The sequence below is a fragment of the Nannospalax galili genome, unplaced genomic scaffold (assembly GCF_000622305.1).
Source record: "Nannospalax galili isolate Female #2095 unplaced genomic scaffold, S.galili_v1.0 scaffold589, whole genome shotgun sequence".
NCBI classification, from domain to species: domain Eukaryota; kingdom Metazoa; phylum Chordata; class Mammalia; order Rodentia; family Spalacidae; genus Nannospalax; species Nannospalax galili.
Genome location: NW_008360324.1, coordinates 3,295,801 through 3,311,257, shown reverse-complemented (window position 1 = coordinate 3,311,257; position 15,457 = coordinate 3,295,801). Strand labels below are relative to the sequence as shown.

General features: G+C 41.2%; 1 protein-coding gene across 7 annotated transcripts in view; it reads right to left on the bottom strand.

The window, feature by feature from the left end:
* The window catches only part of Ano2 (anoctamin 2), a 382,995-nt gene that overhangs the window by 40,757 nt on the left and 326,781 nt on the right, over positions 1–15,457 (bottom strand). For all 7 annotated transcript variants that reach the window (XM_008825440.2, XM_008825443.2, XM_008825439.2 and 4 more), the window contains one exon: positions 6,426–6,571. In XM_008825440.2, coding sequence (XP_008823662.1) covers positions 6,426–6,571 — 146 coding nt within the window. The remainder of the gene's footprint in view (positions 1–6,425; positions 6,572–15,457) is intronic.

Sequence of the window (15,457 nt, the reverse complement as noted above, 5' to 3'; positions counted from 1 at the left end):
GTCCAGTCTATAAAGAGGAGGGTCAACTCAGAGGAAACATCTCATCCATGCTTCCAAGTGAAGCCAGACACGGTCAAGCAGGACCTTTGACTTATCTTCACATAGATGGAACTGGTAAAAGAAAGGCACCAGGAGCTCCTCCCAAGCCCATGTGACCCCTGAGGAACAACTCCTCAAATGACCTTAAGAGTAAAAATAAATTGATTTATTTAGGCCAACTACATAGTCTTAAACACCCAAAAGGAAAGTATAACCAAAGAGTAAAGTCATCGGTGTATTTCGATGGGATTACGCTTCCCAGACATTAGGCTTACGTCTATATAAAAAGTAGTTGTTTAGACAATTATTTCTCATTGATGATTTTGTTCCTAACCAGAAAGTGCTGCTCAGATGTAAGACTTCAAATCTTGGTCTCCAATACTGTAGTGCCTACCTGTAGCTAAGGGAGACAACCAGCTATTGTTCTAAGATGATGGATAAATTTGTTTTCTCCCCCTATCTGGAAGCCTTTGAGAAGGAACTGACCTGATTCTAACTACTCCAACTGCTATCAAAATACCTGAAAGCAAATCCTGAATCCATCACTCTTGAGTCCAGCCTTGGAAGACAAAAGAAAAATGAGGAGGAACTCAATAGAGGGATGCTTTTGGAAGCCCTTGTCAAGAAATTCCAATGGACTCTCATGAGCATTTGAAAATTGCCCTGTTCTGACTTTTTTCTAGTTCCCTGTCTAAAACTTGTAATGCTAATTACTCTTGCCTTTACTTCTCTTTACGATTCAAAGACTTTCTTTTCCTCCTTGAGATAAGAGTTATGCAATTTGGGAGTCTTTTAGATAGACCCACTAAAGGGGTACTCCAGATGCCTCACACTGTGTCCCTGTTCAGCATGGAAGAAGCCAGAGTGGTCTGCATCCAAATTCCCTCTTGGCAATTTCAGTAACCTCTTCAGAGGACGGTGCGATAAGAATAGGAAGTAGGAATTCACTAGGCAATTAGGGTAAAAAGACCCCAAAGAAAAGTAGCCAGTTTCTTGGTTAAAACTCACAATGTCCTTAGGCCTTTTGGCAACCTACTCTGTTCCAAAGGCCAAAAATGTCAAAAAATATTTGGGGGCCTTTATCTAAAAAATAAATAAATAAATAAATAAATAAATAAATAAATAAATAAATAAATAATAAATAAAAGAAGAAGAAGTACATGAAGTTATCAGAAAATAGTGATGGGAGATATGGGAGGAGTTGGAGGGGAGGGAGTGGGCATGGATTTGATCAAATCCTTATATGCATGTATGACATTCTCAATAAATTATTTATTTAAAAAAAGCCTCTGACTTCAACTCCAAATAAATCATAAGTAAACATACAACTCCCAAATCTCCTCACTTTCTATTAGGGTTTAATAAGACTTAAGATCATCACTAAAAAAAGTGAAATTTCCTCTAATGGCTTTGTGAATGACAGAAGAAATTCATCTCAGCTAGACAGTGCTGGCCTCAGGGGCCCTAACATTTCAGCTGTCTTCAGGTGCAGAGAGCTTTTGGGAGGGGTAATTGAATTCCTGAGGTAGGAAGACAATGGTGATTAAGTCTTGCATGACAAAAGGAACAAAAGCCATGGGTTTTAAATAAACAGATGACAAAAGGAGATTCCAGATGTGTCCAGTAGAGGTGGACTCCTGAATGCACCACTCAGGTTTGCCATGGATTCCGGTCTCCACATTCTTTCAGGTTTCCTACCCAATTCTAATGCTAATGGGACTAGAACCACCAGGGCTCACTACAGCTTTTAGCTGAAAACCTAGAGTTGCGAGAAATTGGAGTCTTGACAGGAATAACCATGGCTAATGTTTGTTGAGGGACTATGTCAACAAGCTCTTTAACTACTTGGCAATCCTCATCTAATTCTCAGCACAATCCTGTGAGCACCGCAGACAAGGGCAACAGTGAGGGCTTGGAAGACCTTACACAAAGGCTTCAAAATTGGCATAGAAGAAAAACCTTTTTGTTGGCAAAGAGGGAGGCTGAGAAACTTGCCAGCTGCAACCCCTTAATTAGACCCCTTAGTTTGTTAGAATGGGTGAGCCACTGGGCCAGTGGAAAGGTACAACAGTGTCTTGAAGGCATTTCAATACTAAAACATATACTTACACATCCTGCCTGGATGGGTAACATGCTAATGAGACATGCAATGCAACAATGAGGAAGTTGTATTATGTAGAACTCCATAAATTCAATGGAGCACGTGTAGAACAGCCTGCATTGTGCAAATGAGTCCCAGAGTCATTGCTACACCACATTCTTTGTGCACATGGTGTCATTTGAGTTATTAAACTCATTTTCTCTGCTCTGGCCAGTACCTCCTATGGAATTATATCTTTTCTTAATAAATAAATAATCTCTCTTTCTACTCTGTCTCTGCCGATTTCTTTGTTCCAGATTGCAAGAACTCTGATATCTTCCCATATCGCCAGGTAGTGGGTGATATTATAACTAAATCCACATTTCAGAGTGGGAAAATTAGGCATGGCTGACTATAAGCATCAAGGCTAGAGTCACATATATAGCTAGCACGCAACACAAGATTAGGAGCGCTGTGATGTGACTCTAGAGTGTAACGAAGCATCCTTTACTCTGATAGCCTGAGCTCCTCCATTTTGTATAAGACTGACATCTTGATGAGCCATCCCTGCCCTGGCCCGGACCAGCAGTTCCAGGAAGAGCTGACCACAGAGAAACACACCCATAAAACCCATAAGGTTCCAGTTAAGGCTTATCTGGCTTTTGTAACTGCTTGCTTGCTTGCACACCTGCAGGAACAAACATGTGATTGCTTATTTTTGAGTAACTGCCTGTTTCCCCAGGATGTGGTTTTTGCCTTTAAAACCTCTATTTTCCTCTGAGTTGCTGCAACACTCTCTAAATCCCAGCCCAGAGAGTGCAGTCTCTTGCAAGCTAAATAAATTCAGCTAATTTGGAACACCTAGAGTCTAAGTGGTCCTTCCCAGGGGTCTTGGCACCATAACATACATTGCTCCATAAAGTTTGGTAGCATTTACTCTACAGTTTTGTTTTTGATTGAAGAGGATAGGCCAGAAATAAAAATGAAAAGGACATAATCCAGAAAACACTGTTCTTATATTTAATATAAAATATAACATGAAGTAAGATAGTCGTGCCTCTGAAAAGATTGAAATTCTTAGAAAAATGAAAGCATTTCTGTGGAACTCAGTTTAGAAAACCCATGCAAGTCTAAGCTTCTTCCTCTTCTAAGCAAGACTGTGTTAATATTAATAGAGATGTTGACTCGATCAATAGCATTGCCATTCTGACTTGGTAAAGAGACTGTCCTGGTCTCTATACTCACTCCTTCCTCTAGATGCTTAACAGAAGTGTAGTGTTAAAAGAAATAAAAAGAAGAATTAAATAAGTCCACCTGTGTTTTCTCACTTCCTCCATGGTCTTATGACCTGCCTTGTATACTTGTGGCCCATTTTTCCAAGGGAAGTGTTCATACGCCCTTTAATGATCAAGATTTTACAACTATTCCTTCCATCCTTACGTGAAATAGGAACTTTTCTATCTTCAGGATTCCCCACTAATCCCAGGTCTGTAACCAAATTCTCCTTATCCAAAAGCTATTAGTACCATTTACTTTCCTTTGTCAACAGTCGCTCATGGCCACGAGGCTGTTGTTGCCTTCTTTGAAATGTGCTTTTTGCTCTTACTGGAGGACACCTTGCAGATCTGTAATTTAAATTCATATCCAGAAAAGGAAACTGCATCACAGCATCTCTGATCCACCCTCTACAAAGTCCTACTTTGAAAACGATCCTTCATTTGCTTCTTAAGTTTATTATAACAAACTAACTTCCTCAATAATTAAGAAGCATGCTTATTCATTCAATCCTAATTCATTCATCTACTCATCTGTTTATCTTACACACTGAGTGCTTGTTATGTGCCAGGAAATCTCCTGGACTCTGGGGGACATGAAGATAAATAAGCTGTAGTTCCTCCCCAGTGTTCTTTGGAGCTTGGTGGAGTAGGTCTATTGAAGAACAGATCTTTGAGAAATGGTACCATAATTCGATAAGATCCCATTAGTGTGGGTATCAAATGTAATGCTAAGACTGAAAAGCAAATAAGTAATGATACCACCAAGGAGGAACTGGGGTTGGCTTCCTTCACTGAGGAAGCACTGCATAAAGCAAAGCTAAGGATGAGTCTGGAACATTCGGCTCCACAAGTTGGAATGAGTGTGCACAAGACATCACACGACTACAGGGTGTTGAGGAGTTTGTACTCAACTAAAAAGGGCATTGCCATACATCCCTGGAGCTTGGGGAACTGGTCTCATCCTTTCAGAAAATAATGTGCTAAGAGGAGTCAAGAACCAGACAATGAACATATTTTAGATCAACTATTCACCCCTGATCAAATGAACCTTGATGCAATAGTATTTCATGAGGAAGAAACGATGCATAAAGGGGAGAGTACTCTGTATGAGAACACTGAAATAGGGACAGAGTTGGAAAACAAACCTCCATAGTTTTCATCAGAAGACAGGCAAATGCAAATAAGCCCCACTGAATTCATTTTTGGGACTATTATGCAGCTGTTAGTTTTGAATATGAGACATTTGGGAAATCATCTATTCATACAAATTGAACAAGAGAAATAAGTACATACATGACCGCTTTATTTTTAAAATCTTAATAAAAAAAAGCATCTAAGAAACAGAATTAAACTACTCTTTTAAAAGCTGGATTTGGAGGGAAGTTTGGGGAGACATTTTTCTTTTTTTTTTCTCTATTTCCAAATGTTCTGTTGCATGTGTGGCTGTTTTATTCTGTGATCTCTGTTTCTTTCATCTACAGTATCAATTTCATTCTCTAAAACCTTAGAATGAATTTCCTCCCCAAATCATAAAGTATTCTAAACTAGAAGTTTTAATTGATTCACTCTTCTCATAACTTTGTAAGCATTCATGTAGAGGAGTCAGGGGTGGAGGACCACAAAGAAAGAGAATCTTCTAGACAACTGGTCAGTTACTCATATGAGCGCACAGCAATGGTGACAGCATGCATAAGTCCTATGCAAGCTCAAATCAAACAAAAACATCTCAGCCTAGACACAGGGAATTGGGTAAGAAATCTCAACCCAATTTAAGGAACTTTTGGCAATTGATGGCTGCTAAGAGGGGAAGAGACAGTGTCTTACAGAGATGGAACCCTTGGTGGGTCCAATAGATAGACCCACATCAAAGAACATTTGGGAACACAAATCAGACTCTATAGACCATATCATATATCTAAGAGAGGGCATTAGGTTGGGTGGGAGGGGCAGTTGGGGGAAGGTTTGGAGTAGGAAGGGGAACTAAATACCATCAAAACGTATCACATGAAAATCTCAAAAATTCAATAAAAAAAGAAAGAAAAGGAAAGCATAGATTTTGGACTCAATTTTTTTTCTGTTTTTTGGTCTTTTTGAAACAGTGTCTCTCTGTAGCCCCTCTCCTGTCCTGGAACTCACTAAGTAGACTAGGCTGGCCTTGAACTCACAGAGATCCACCTGCCTCTGCCTCCCAAGTGCTGGGATTAAAGGCATGCGCTACCATGCCTGGCTGGACTCAATTTTTTTAAAAAACCCAAACAAATAATTGAATCAAATACTTTTTGTGTTGGCTCTGAATGATGTCACTCTAGGATATCTAGATAAATATGTGGGAGCTGGATCTGAGCTCCTGAGCTACAGTATCCTATCCTATTAATTTCTTGGTTCCATGTTATGGAAAGAGACTTCTCAAATATTCATACCAATAGAAAATAAGAATTATTCTCACAAAGTCAAGAGTTGAAGGCAGCTGGTATAAGTTAGAAAACTCATAATGGGGAACTCCTGTCTTCTAAGCCACACTTGAAGTGATCAACTTCTATCAGCCTGCACTGGCCCATGTTTCTGCTCTCTTTTCTTACAGAAAATAACCGGATGTTCTTCTATTAAGATCTACCTCTTATCCCACTAAACATCTTCATCCTTTTGTGGGAAACCTGCCTTATCTAGTCCCATCTGATCAGTGTGGGACTTTCCCTCTGTTCTCCTTTTTTAAAGATGTGCACATCCTGGCCCGGGTGTCACAGGGCTGCCTCGCTCTTCCTTTATAGAAACCGTGTCCTTAAATTTCAGGCATTACTATTTCCCTTTAAGCTTGAGCAATGCTAGAAACTGTAGGAAGGAACTTGAGAGACTAAACATTGTATTTTACAGAAGAGCAGAAGAGACCCCTCCATGCTGGGGTTGTGCATCCCTGAAGGAGCAGCGAGTACCTTCTGTAGCTCACAGAAGAGCACAGGCAGCACAGGCAGCCCCAGCCCCTCCCCACAGACCCTTGCTTACAATTCCCACCAGGGAAAGAAGACTCTTACTCATTTCCATGTATTCAGGAGTCAGGCCAGTGTACGGCTCCAGGCTGTAGTCCAGATCCCACTGCTCTGGACGTTTTGAATGGTCAGGGTCACTTTCTCCGGGTTCTGTCTCATCTTTCAGCTTCCGAAATAGTTTCTTTAGCTTCCTAGAAAACAAATGGAGTAGTCACTAAAAGTCTATGGGAAACAGGATTATTTCAGCAGAAGGGAAAGAGGAAGAGCCTAAGTTTGGGCACTAGATCTAGCTCTGACCCAACCCAAGGAGGTCTTTTGTTGAGATAATATAGACACCTGCCCCAAGCCAGGAGTGGTGGCCCACATCTTTAATCCCGGAACTTCAGAGGCAGAGGCAGAGGAGTCTCTGTGAAATTGAGACCAGCCTGGAGTTCCAGTTCACCCGTGGCTACAGGAGTCCCTCTCAAAAAGACAAAATTACTGTGGGGCGGGGGAGAGTGGATCTTCTTTAAGGGAGTGACTCTGGATGGGCTAACTGGACTCCAGTAGATGGGCTTACACTGAGGAACATCTGGATACAGATGATTGACCAGATGGGACTTAGCACAAATGACAGACTACCTGAAATCTGGTGGTGGTGGTGGTGGTACTGGTAGTGGAATCTATGGGGGGGGGGAAGGTTGGGGGGGTCTAAATTTGATTGAGATGTATTATATGAAATGCACAAAAACTAAAAAAAAAAATAAAAAAGGGTGGGGGAGACAAAAAAAAGAAACCTGTCCCCCTACCCAAACAACATTAGTGTCCTCAAACCCAAAGAAATTTTTTTGAGACAGGGTCTCCCTGTAGCCCCAGCTGTCCTAGAACTCACTATGTAGACAAGGCTGGCCTTGAACTCACAGAGATCCACCTGCCTCTGCCTCCCGAGTGCTGGGATTAAAGGTGTGCGCCACCACGCCCGGCCCAAAGAAATTTTTAATTTATCTTGTTATTTAATAAGCAACACATATGTCGAGCCTTCCTGCCAAGTGTTAAGTCAGGCTTATTATAACCAATTCTGTATTCACCTCTTCATGAGGAGCAGTAGGTACCCAGAAAGCAGAAGAAGGATGCTCTTCTCACAGATCACACATTTCAGGGTCTCAAGAACATCAGTGGCATTATCCTTCTACTAAAGCCAGGCTACATATTACCCAGAATCATTATGGATGGAATTGTACCCCCCCCCCAAAAAAAAGATTCACTGGGGCAATATTTGGAAATTGGGCTTCTAGGAAGTGGTTAAGATTATATAAATTGGGGGTGGGAGAGATGACTCAGTGATTAAAAGCACTGGCTGCTCTTTCAGAAGACCCAGGTTTGAATTCTAGAACTTACATGAGAGCTAACAGCTGTTCATAACTTCAGTTCCAGAGGATCCAACACCCTCTTCTGTCCTCTGCAAGCACTGCACAACGCGGGTGCACTCACATACATGCAGGTAATACACAATACATACATACATACATACATACATATATACATACATACATAAAATAAAATAAAAATAAATACCCCCCTGCAAAATTAGAAAAGATTACATAAAATGATAAAGGTGGGGTCTAAATCCTAGTCCAACAGGATTGGGGGCCTTATATGTAAAGATTTCCTTTCTTGCCATCATGTTGAAGATACAGAAAAGGCACCCATCTGTAAGCCAAGACGAAACTTGCTAAAATGTCTGACAGTGCAGCCTTTTTCTGTTTCCCATTGATGTATAGCATATAGGAGATAAACACAAGTGAAGGAGGTAAGTTCCAGTTCTGCTAGCTAATGTAAGAGGATACTTCTAGGAGATTTCGGGGGACATTAACAGAACAGTTGGTATCATAGACTTGAAGAGTTTTAAAGGATTGTGAAGCCCCTGCTTCATCTAGGATAGGAATCACACCTACCCAGCCTCCAGCAGTCTTCATGAAGACTGTCCATTGTCTGTGTGGACGTCACTCACCATGACTAGCCACCTGGGACTATTTTTGGGAAACCCTTCTGACAGTGGTCGTAATGATTCAGTGCAATGCTCCAGTCTGAGTCTTTTCTGTTATCATTTACCACTAAGTGGACAAAAGTCTAGTCTTTGCTGCTAGAAAATAGTTGTGTAAGGACAACTTGTCCACTATATTTTCTTGGGAAAGTTACTAGAACTCTGCTTTTAAACAAATATTAGCAATTCTATACATTGTGTGAAAGAAGAGAGTCTATTTGGCATGCTTACTCTAGGGCTTAGGGAAGGCTAAGAGAGCAACAGATACAGACCTGTCTGTCTATCAGTGCCCCTATCATCAACTTCACTGCTAGTCACAGCAGCATCCCTTTCACAGGACCGTTTAAAGAATGGTGAGATCCCTCAGAAGTAACAGTAAACGTTTTGTTCATTTAAAAAAATGGCAAACTGTAATTCCACAATTAATAAACAACTGAGAAAACTAGATGAAGCCCAAAGATTCTGAAGACAAGTGTTAAGTGGTTGGACCCTGTCCATCAATCAGGTTGATGATGATGATGAAAGATGATGATGACAAAAAGAAAAAGGGAAGAAGGAAATAAACCAAATTGGAGGTGATTTAGAACTCAAACTTCTTGGTCAATTATTTAGTAAAGGCTAATTAGTGGTTTTGAAGATACATGAAAATGTTATCACAAATATATATTATATGATGTACTTATTATATAATATACATATATCATATATTATATGACATAATTATTATATAATATACACATATATCATATGTAATATGATATATAATATTCATATATGTAATATATACTTCTGAAATGCCACTGAAATAGAATCAAATTAATAAAAAATATATTAAGCTACAAACTGATGAAAATAGTCATGGGTGCAGTAGTACATGCAGTTTGTTAGTGGATGTCTTGTCAGGTAAACCATGTGTGACAGAGTCAGCAAAGTTGTGATAGTGGAATTCAAGTGAAGGATGACACAGAGGAAGGACACGCCGACTCCTGCTGCAGAATATAAGAGAGGCTCAGGAATCAGCAGCACCAGGAGTTCCATAGACAGGGGGTAGTGATGGGTCCCAGCTCTGATTAAAGAACAGTGAACTGAATGACGGCACCCAGGCAGTCCACACCAGCAGAATGAGGCATTTCTTCTATCAAGAAAATGAACCAGAGCGCCTCCAGATCTGAAAGAACTCCAGTATGGTTGGGTGGAGGGATCTGTGGGATCATTGCACAGACAGCTCTGTATGTGCCTGGAGTCTGAAAGGTGATCTGTGCTACAAGTGGAGAGAGATGTGAGAATGTCATGGAAAGGCTAATAAAGGCCTTGGCAATGGGCAGACAGAGGTTAGGAAGGAACCCTGATGGGGTGGGGATGGAGTGGGGACAGGGACCTCACACAGAGAATGAGCAGAAGCAGAAACAGAGGGCCAACCATGAGACTATGAGACAGAGAGGCAAAGGAGAAAGAGGGACAGAGGGGCTTCAAAGTACGGATTAGCTAAAAAGGAAAAAAAGAAAAAGTGTGTGTGTGTGCGTGTGTGTGTGTGTGTGTGTGTGTGTGTGTGTGTGTGTGTGTGTGAAATCCACACATAGCTTTCATGAGCTGGTCATTTCTAGAAGTTTCCTTTTTGGCTATCTCAGTGACTAGTTTAAGAAAAATCAATAAAGAAAATCTCTCCATACCAGGATTTAAAAGGACTCTTGCAAGTTCTGCAACATCCAGATGTGGCTTTGGAAAGCATCAAACTATGCTTTTGACCCCCTTGTTAAAATAACTCCTCTGATGTCACCCCCTTGTCCTCTTCATCTGCTATTTTTTAATGACAAGTCTCAGGAACTCTCTGGAAGTTTCTGAGCTGTGCTCCATGGACTCATTACATGTAATCATTACACTTTGGGGCCTCCCTGCCTCATGGACCTGGGCTACAGGCAGCCCCACAGACTTGACTGTGTGGGTATCAGCTTTACTGAAGAAAGCAGAGCCTAGCCCTATATGGGCCAAAGATGACAGCACGTCCACTGCTGAGCTAGTTATTCCTTCCCTGATACCTGCCAAGATTCCAATTTGTTCCTCAGATTTCAGATTCCTAGTCAGATTTCACTGTATTTGAAGAGACAGGCCCCTGTGATGTCTCTCAAGCGACTGGTTTACGTCTTAGCATATTATGTTTATCACAACTGCACAGAAAATCTTACCAGCTGTGTCCAGGGGTCTATGATGGTTATAGCAAAAATAATGATAGAGAAAAATTTTGATTGGAAGGATCTGCCTGTCTGTTCTGTCCATCTCAAAATGAAAAGGAAAAAGGAAAGTGGGGTAGAGTGTGTATGTAGCAAGGGCAAGGCCCTGGGTTCAATTTCCAGCACCAGAAAAAAAGGAAAAAGAGATCGGTAGGTTTCCTTTCAAAAAAAAAGAGAAAGAAAGATTCAGACACAGACACACAGATACACACGGACACAGACACACACAGACATACACCCAAACACTCAAATCCATCTTTGATGGTCAAGGATCCATTTCTGGTTTTGCTTCAGTGCATACAGGATCTAAATTCAAAATCAAATTCTAGCAGAGTTGTGATTACTGTGCCTGTTTTAGGGGCATGGTATAGTTGGATACAAAGTCTATTTTGCACAGGCACCTATGGGAAAGGTGAGATGCTGACAGGTGAGGGAAACCCCTACTGATAGCCATAGCTAATAAATAGCCAAGACCAGACTGTGTCATACTACCCATAGTATCTGAAGCCATCTTTGAAAGAGCTCTCTGTGAGCAGCACTCTGGGCAGTGGTGTTTAAAACCACTTGGCTCCTTTCTCAAAAGCATCTGCCACAACCATGTCAGACGTCCAGTTCTGTATGCGAGCCTGAGGATGGTTTGAGGCCAGAGCACACGGACAGGCTTTGCATGCCTGGCATGTCATGGCAACATTTACAGAGCTGACTTTAGCATGCTCAGTTTCAGTGCACCCCCTTGAATCTCTGCATGAACCAAGCCTAGCAAGGAAGGTGGGAGGGAGGCCACCTGGTAAAGATACCTGCCTGGAGAGAAAGTAAGGCTTCCTTTGTGGCCCTGCCTGGGGCACTTGCTACACACACAGGTAGAGTTCATGGTATAGTTTTGGAATGTGTCTATACTTGGCCTTGGGTAGAGCCCAACATGGGGGAAAGACTTATTTCCTTTCCTGCTCACGTCAACCTCTGGTTATTTGGAATCAAAGCGAAAGCCCCAGTGTTTGCAATACATTCTTATTTAATAAAAAGCACTCAGATCTTTGGCTAAGGGACTTGGGTAGGAAATAATGCTATTGATTGTCAAATCATAGTTCATTCTTTAGCTGTATTCTGTTATTGTTATTCATAGTAATGAACTTTTGACTGTTCATTTTCTACCTTTGGGAATTTTAAAGGTTAATATTAAGTGTGCTGACTTAGAAATAACTAATACGGAAATAGCTGTGTGGGTAAATATGGGAAAAATGTAAAAATTGGTCACAAATGACTGATGATTAAGAAGAAAGCTTGTGATTCAAGAAGCCTGCTGGGTTTGAAGATTCTTTTTTTTAATTTTAAAAAATATTTTACTTATTATTTTTATTTTATGTGTATGAGTGTATTGCCTGCATGTAAGTAAGTGCACCCATGTCGTGCAATGCCTACAGAGGACAGAAGAGGCTGTCGGATCCTCTTGAACTGGAGTTACGACACTTGTTAGCTGCCATGTGGGTGCTGGGATTCAAACCTGGGTCTTCTGCAAGGAAAACCAGTGTTCTTAACAGCTGAGCCATCTCTCCAGCCCCTGAAGATTCTTGATACCAGAACAATTGTGCTGTGCTGGTTTCTGCAACGCATACACAGTCTAATGACAATGTTAGGACTTTGGGAGAGAGGCTATTAGAGTGACTATCCGAACTACAAATAAAGGCTAATTATATAGCTTTGGTATTTTTTAAAAATTGTAAGAATGTGAGAAAACTGTTTTTAGAAGTAGATGGTGAGATAAAGGCGAGTGATATTATTGTTATATTGTTATCATGAATAGCTTTACCTCAAGTATTCTTATTTAGTACAATCACCTACTTAATTCTTCAGATTTGCCTCTGTTTTTCTAAGTTAAATCTGACCTGCTAGATTCCCACTTATTTCCTATGGGGAAGAGCTGGACAAAGGCTCTGGAGGTATGAAAGTGGTTTATTGTGAACCAAAAGCCAACCAAAGTCTTCCATTCACACTGTGGACTTACAGTATTTACAAAACATGGCCCCCAAACATGAAAGCCCAGGAAAGCAATAAAATCTTGGCTGCCCAGAACCCTAAAATGGTTCTTCCTTTCTCTTGTGTCCATGTATTCTAGAGAGCTGAGCATTTATCTGAGCTATTTTCTTTATACAAGACATTGGAGTAACTTTCTGAAGGTCACACCTGCCCTGGTTTGCTTTCCATTGCTGTGTTCAAACACTGACTAAAACTAACTTGGGGAAGAAATGTTCATTTCAGCTTACAGGTTAGTTCATCACCAAAGGAAACAAGGGCAGGAATTTGAGGCAGGAACCTGGGTTCAGGAATTGAAGCAGAGACCATGAAGGAAAAGTACTTACTGGCTTGCTTCCTCTGGCTTGCTCAACTACCTTTCTTCTACAGCCCAGGCCCAACTGCCTAGGGATGGCACCACCCACAGTTGCCTGGGCCCTCCTGCATCAATTAACAGTCAAGCAAATACCCCTCCAGACATGCCCACAGGCCAGTCTGATGGAGGAAATTCCTCGATTGAAGTTCCTTCTTCCCAGGTGTCTCTAGTTTATATCAAGTTGACAAAAACTAACCAGCACACACAGGGAGTACTTTCTACAGTGTGGATGGACACCCAGATCTGTTGGGCCACTATATTTCTGCTCCACAGAGGTTATCTAAAGACCATCAGGTATAATTTTTTAATGTACACAAATCCTTCCTCACTGTTAGACTTAACTTTCACATTTTTTTTTGTTTTGACTACCAAGCACTCTTTAAAATGGCTTTTTTCATGTTTCTCAGCTATGCCCTACAAAAGGACATTGCCAGGTGCCTCTATTCTGGATAGGAGGGGTTTACATTATCAAGAGTGTAATCTTGAGTGAGAAGTAAAAGCTTCACTAATCATAGGCATGGTAATTTCATCTGACCAAACGCAAAATACAACTAGTAGGATTATCAAGAACTTCATATATGATAAAGGAATCTTTGATCTACATATTTGAAGTTGCTTACATAATTATGCATGTTTATCCTTTAGTGGGCTGGAAGATGAAATGAAAGCTCAGCAGCTGGGCACTTGCCTAGCACACATGAGGCCCTGGGTTCAATCCCCAGCAACTCAAATTGACTTGGAGAAGCATGTTTTCAAGCAAAGTGACTTGAATGTGGAGTATGAAGAGACCAGCTTCATTCAGTGGAGGAGAGATTTGTGGGATATGAGGCTTACAAGATACCTTACAGATGACTACAGTGTCACCATGTCCATCAAGCTATGCAGACAGTGAGACTCAGAAGAGTAACTTGCTTACAACTTTAGGAATTATTATACAGTTGCTGTTGATTAAAGTGTAGAGCACTTTTAAGCACATATGCAACAAGCATAAGCAAAAAAATTTAGTTTCAAGGCAAACCAGCATGTGTTATTTCATCTGTCATGAAGCTGATGGAGCTGATGGACAGAGAACATGCCAACACAGTGTCCAAACATATGCCTGGGTTGTTGCCTCTCTTACACGCTATAAAAGGTTTCCAAGTCCATAAAGAATAGGATAAATGGTAGATAAGCTGTCCAGGGATGAAAAAAAATGGGCATTTCATGCCTTTAAGCTGTCTATAGTTCCAGAACATGATAGCAATTCCCTAGAAACACAGGTGTCTTCTCCAGATGTTTGATGGGCATGAAGACTTTCCTTGGCAGCTGCCGTAGATGAATTGGCTGCACATCTTCAAAGGGGCCAGATGTATCTTTAGCATCATCTGTGCACTCTCTGGATGCTAGTCTATAACAAATGCTGTCTCTAAGATGCTGTGCATCTACAGAACAAGAACAATCTGCTTCTCCAGCTTTGTTTGGCTATCACTAAATGGCCGTCAGTCGTGGCTGTCAGTAAAAACTGGGGATAGAGCAAGAATTAAAGGCCTGAATTTCTTGAGGTTGTTGAGCTTATTGATGCCTGGAGGCTGGTCTAAGCAGGGAGGTGGAATGGGGCATTCAGACACTGATGTTCCCACCAATCTTCTTCCAAAAACAGCACGTCACAAGTGCCACCTAAGGTTGTCTCAGTACACAAGCAGAAAAACACCCTAAGTGTTCAACCTGATGAATGCAATGTGATAGGAAACCCACTCAGAGGACTGACGGGTCGCTGTTCTGAGAGAATGTTAAAGATTTGCATTCCTAGATGTAGAGTTCTTGTTCAAAAAGGTTTTCTTCCCAGGCAAATAAAAATTTCCCCATTATAACTTCAGCTTTGTAAAGGGGTTTCTAGGGAAGACCAGAAACCTGGGGACGTTTCTGTGAGTGACAAGTCCCCTCCCTCCCACGGAAGAAGATGGCTCTGGTAAAATTTTTATATGGAGAAAGAAGTTGAGCTATATTTTTCCTAGTGGCCCTGTGCAACCCAAGGAATCCAGGACTCTGTACCCTTCAAACATTTCTAAGGTTATCAGGTTCTCACTCTGCCATCTCCTTGACTTGTCCCAAACCCCTAGATTAGGGAAATGCCTTCTCTCAGAGACTTAGCTCCTCCATCTCTAGCAATTCTGTGTCATGAAGTATTTGTGGCAAGACCAGAGTGAGTCTGCTGTACGTTTAGAAAAAGATACCATATTCAAAGGAAATGGGTTCTTCAAAGATAATAATAATAGACCCCCTTCTAAGCAGCAATGGTGGCTACCTCCATGCAAAATGCAGGTACACCCTGGAGGAAACTCTTCTGTTTTTGGATGTCCTTGGCCCCAAACTCCTACTCTTCCTCCAAATTCTGATGCCATTTCTATTACATAAAGAACACCCAGTCATATGTAGAATGTTTTATTATCCCGAATCTAAC